This window comes from Sinocyclocheilus anshuiensis, unplaced genomic scaffold, assembly GCF_001515605.1.
Source record: "Sinocyclocheilus anshuiensis isolate Anshui unplaced genomic scaffold, SAMN03320099.WGS_v1.1 scaffold1898, whole genome shotgun sequence".
NCBI classification, from domain to species: Eukaryota; Metazoa; Chordata; class Actinopteri; order Cypriniformes; family Cyprinidae; genus Sinocyclocheilus; species Sinocyclocheilus anshuiensis.
Window position 1 is genome coordinate 311,761 of NW_015547733.1, and position 5,127 is coordinate 316,887.

General features: G+C 37.1%; 1 protein-coding gene across 2 annotated transcripts in view; it reads right to left on the minus strand.

Annotated features, from left to right (window-relative positions):
• The window catches only part of LOC107704358 (5'-nucleotidase domain-containing protein 1-like), a 79,943-nt gene extending 75,203 nt beyond the window's left edge, over nt 1-4,740 (minus strand). The window contains exons 1-2 of one of the 2 annotated variants that reach the window (XM_016507265.1): nt 4,242-4,740; nt 3,712-3,803 (exon numbers count right to left, since the gene is read on the minus strand). In XM_016507265.1, the coding sequence (XP_016362751.1) occupies nt 3,712-3,803; nt 4,242-4,334 (185 nt within the window). In that variant the 5' untranslated portion in view covers nt 4,335-4,740. Of the gene's footprint in view, nt 1-3,711; nt 3,804-4,008; nt 4,112-4,241 lie in introns of those variants that run through there. The other variant, XM_016507266.1, reaches the window with a different exon arrangement.
• Between the last annotated feature and the right edge of the window lie 387 nt (nt 4,741-5,127).

Below are 5,127 nucleotides of genomic sequence, written 5' to 3' on the forward strand. Positions count from 1 at the left end.
TTATTATTATTTCTGCAGTTTAGCGCCATCTGCTGTCAGAGAGTGAAAGTGCGCTTTCATCCAGAGCGTCTCTCACATGTTCCGCCATGTGCTTCTCGTCCGTGCTTATTTACGTCAGAGTGCGCACGCGTCTTTCACGCAGCATACAGCAGGTGTTGTGCATTTTGACCAGTTGATGGGAAAAGTATTCTTAAAATGCATTCAAAATTCTGAATAACTTGTAATATATAATTATTCACGGTATTTAGAAGAGCCCACGATAACAATATCGTGCATATTCATTACCGTGATACATCGCATTACCGAATACCGGCACAAGTCTAATCGCGGTATGTAAATTTCCAATATAGCATGTGCATGATGTACTCAATATCCGTCATGTGGAGCCTAATAAACCTGCTGCTGCCTGTGTATTATAATGTTAATTAAACAGCAAAATAAAGGAAAAAAATCATTCACTGCTCTTGACTGAATAACTTTTGTGTCGATCCCTAATAAGATTTTATTTAGATTTAAATAATACAGTGAAAACTATGCAGTTTTATTTACATTGAATTATTCCATTTCTGTGGCATGTCTTACTAGATGTTAAATAAACCAATTGTACCTGAAAAACTTATTTCATTTTAAAACTTTAAACTTTACATTTATTTAATTTGTATCTTTGTTCTATTTAATTTGTCCTATTGTTTTTAATTAGCATATTTGAACAGAAACAATAAAATAAATATATATGACTATATGCTATGTTTTTTATGTATATTTATTTGTATCTTAAAAAAAAAACTAAAATTTATCAAGGAAAAAAAGCTGTTCGCACATCAACAAAGATCAGAATCAGAATCAGAATTAGCAAACACACAAGGAATTTGTTTTGGTTTTTTAGGAGCTCTTGGTACATACATACACATATATATGACATGAGAACAGAAAGGACAATTAAATAAGACTAAAGAAAAAAAATCTGGAACAGAAGATTTATGAACAGATTTGTGCATTAATTACTGTACAGTTGTATAAATAAAAATATGCATATATATTTACATAATACTTGAAAGCAATTGCTGGAAATGGAGAAATGAATTACCGAAAACAGGTAATCATTTCTGTGTTAGCTGTTTAAGATGGACACAGCAAATTACTGAGTAATAAAAACCTAGTGTTGTGCAGCTAGTGATAAAATCTGGTGTTGATTTACAAATATTAAATGCTTTATCACTTGTTTAGTGATAATGCACAGTGTTTCCTTTGGGTGTTCACATATAATCAACATCTGCGCATGTGCAGAGCATTTTCGATCTCCCCGCCCATCCTACGCGCTCTCCTTTATGGATTTGCCTGCACAACGGTTACAAGGTATATTATCAATCTATCAACTTGTGATTTTATTTATGAATGTGTATCATCACTAAAGCAAATTGTATTTGTTTTATATTATACTGTTTGTGTGAAAAATAACTTATTATTTGCCTCATTTTACCCAAACATTGACACGGTCAAAGTAAGTTATGATTATTTCTAATTTATCACAAGATTAATACACAAAGTCAACATTGCATACTCTTCTTTAATTAAGTAATAAAATAAGTATTAAATTATCATAATATCGATAATCAGTAACGTATATGGTTGACTTAACTCTGTCAGCATTTTTTACCTCAGTTTAATTTCACGCGCTTTTGATCCGCCGTTCAGTCTTGAGTTTACCATTTCACGGGAAACGTTAAACTAAGATGTAAAAAATCGTAGGTCCATATTAAAGGATGTTTTAACGTTTAGTAAATGACAAGACTGACACGCTAATTTTATTCCACCACCCCCCACCCCGTAGGACAGCACCATGTCTGAAAGTGAAGTGGTGAGAAGTTACTAAATTTGTTAATGGAGGACGATGGAGACAGACGTAAGTTCATTACCATTGTGCTCATTTTAATTGTTGTGTTAAATAATGTAGCAGTTTAAGCATTTTCTGTGTTATACCAACATTAGAGATTAGATAGTTAAACTTAGTTTATTTGTCATTTGGCGAAAGTATCTTTTATAGGGTTCCCAACATTTATAAGTCCGTTTATATCTTTCATTCCGTAACTACGGGTTTAATTCTGGTGTTTTGAAATGTCATGCAAACCAGAAAGCAGACGTTAATCGAATGAATTGCTCTTGAAATAATATTTTCTTGTGTGGCGCCCCCGCTAACGGATTTAGCCGAGCACCCACAGAAACGCACGAGATACGTCATTGGCGGCCTACTGATCGGCCTTTGACATCTCGAGATAGACATATAGCATCGTTCTCGTGGTACTTTGATAACATTTGCCGATCAGTCTGTATAGCGCTCCAAAAAGTCGAAAAACATTTCTTCTTGAGAAACTCAAAAACGTGCTCGAGCACTAAGTACGGGAGGGAAGCGCTGCATCAGCCGACAGATAGCAACTCAAGACCGGGTAAACCGGTTTGTTTCTCCCGCTGAGGCATTTTTTGTCTTGTTTTGTATTAGTATTAGTTAAGCAGACGTGCATTAGTTGGCTTGACGTGAGGGATTTTTTCTGTACTTAGTTCTAGCTTTATATGTGTGGTATTGTAAATCTGTAACAGTATTTAGTGCTTATGTGTGAATATAAAGTTTGAGTTGTTTTGACAATTGACATAGGCATGTGGTAGTTCTTACTGTAATATGTGTGTTGGTATTAAACAGAATCTATAGTAAAACACAAAGTGACCTTATTATATTGAGTCTGTTAGTTTGCTTTTTTCTATGGAGGATAAGCACATAACTTATCCTCACTGGCAAAAACATAAACCGACGCCTGTGCCCACACTGGAATGTTGTCAAGCATTTTGTGACAAATTAAAATCTTATTAGTTTTCTTTTTGAATTTGTATCTTATGTATTTGTATTTTTATGTGTCATTTTTGTTTGTATAAAATGTCATTCAAGTTTGCTTACCTGTTACAGGTTGGACAGTAAAGGCAAGAACACAATATAGGGACACTAGAAAATATGTAAAACTCGAAGAGCCGTGCTTTTTGGAGTTTGTCACTGAAGGCAAGGCTCTAAATTAAGCTATACTATACAGTAAATGCACAAAGTACTTTAATGTCTTTATGATTAATAAAAAAATAATGTAGGATAGTAATGAAGTTATTGTTTTACAGCAAAAAAAGCATTTGCCATTCCAGAACAGACACCTGTTAGGGTAACGGATGACACCTCTACAGAAGTGGACGTGGATGTATTTGCTGAACTTGTTGCTGAAAGGGGCATGTGCTTTAGTTTACATACTAATGATGGTAATTATGTTTATACTTATTTGGTCTTATTTTAAAATTGTGGTGATGTTTACATTTTTGCAAGTAATATTTTTATATGCTGTATACAGATTCCACTTCTGCACATGAGTTGTCCCCTGGCCGGGCTAGAGTGAGCAAAGGCGGCGGGGTCGAGAACGGCGTGGCCGGCGGATCCGACGAAGTAGCGGCAAGCACGTGACGACCCCGGGCTTCGTCCACGGTGAAAGCCAATCCGGTGATCCACAGCACTAAGTTGATGTATTCCCTCAGGAACGATTAACGGCACTAACTGCTACCATGGTTTTTCAGCATCAACATCTGTATTAGTTTGTTTTGAGTATATATGGGCATCGGTCACGATGAATCTGTTTCCATGCAAGTATTCTCAATTTTATTAATAAAACTGTTATTAAAACTCACCAGAAGTCCCAAGTAGCGGGTGTTAAATGAAGCAGATCTTTATCATAGCCCTTGTGTTCCACCAGATACCGTGCAAAACTCTCATAGATCAGCTGCACAGAAACAGAAGAAGAAATAAATGTAAGTACTAAGTGGAGGTACAGTACAGTGACATGAAGATGTCAGGCCTAACCATAAATGAAGCTTCATCTCGAGCTAGGCTTTATCTAGCTGCCCATAAACTACACGTCAAATGAAATCAGGGCAAATAGGGTTTGCATGAACATCCTCCTGGAATGACAGATAAAGGAGACACACCTCTCGCATTCTCAATGTGTTCTCACAACAAGGCCTGCCGAATAGATCGATCTTTTAGATTAGCGCATCAACATTGTTCCGCTTCAGGTCCATTGATGTAAAGCAGACAGAACCAATCTTATATTTCTGATTTATCATTACCATTGTGTAAGTGTTCGCGCCGTGTAAGCCCTATAATAATGCGTTTGAGGTCGGTTGTGTCATGATATGCATATGATGCCAGTGCGACTCACCCTGGAGGTCTCCTTCAAATTGTATCGACAGAGCGTGTGGTCCAAATCAAAGCCAATTACATCACACTCCGACAGCGAGAAGTATTCACTCATTGTATAACCTTTGGAAGGAATGGGAGATGTGAACTGTAAAGACTACAGAATCGTAATAGCTCGCAGTGACAGCGATGACTTCAAGCTGTCGATGCAGCTCGCTCGGTGGTCGCTTCTGCAACACGTGGGGTAGCGGCGACAACAATGTCACAAAAGACTACAAGCCGCGTTTCTACGGAGACGGTTACAGCGAAAGCGCAGTCATCCACAGAACGTGTCTCGGCATTTCACGCGGAAATACTACGGTGCCGGTTATAGCACTGCATAGGAACAACACGGATCTTTGTATCATACTTGTACGAACGTAAGAATATCTGAATATCGCGCATTTCCGGGTGCTGTTACCGTAATAACGCGAAGAAAATGGACAGGGTTACTTTTAATTATTGAACATTGTCATGCCTGGGTGACGCTGCAAATCATTATTCTCACTAATAAAGTTTTCCAGTCATCGATTACAAAAACAAAGTGCGTGTAGGCTGGCTATGTGTGTGTGTGTGTGTGTGTGTGTGTGCGTGCGTTCTTTATTTGCTCTTTATAATCAAAGATTCCATTATCATGTTTTTGTCATTTTTTGAATAAACAGCTATGGGTGTTTTTACCATGTGTGTTGGTAAAAAATGGTTTGATAATTTTGGTATATTTTCACTGCTCCGTGAATTGTTTTGATTCCATTTTTAGTTGAGTACAGGTAAACCCTATAGCAGACATCATGGAGACGTCTATTTGATTTCTGCATTTACATCTGCAAGACCTATTTTTTAGAGTGCTTGCTCATCTGCAATACGTCTAT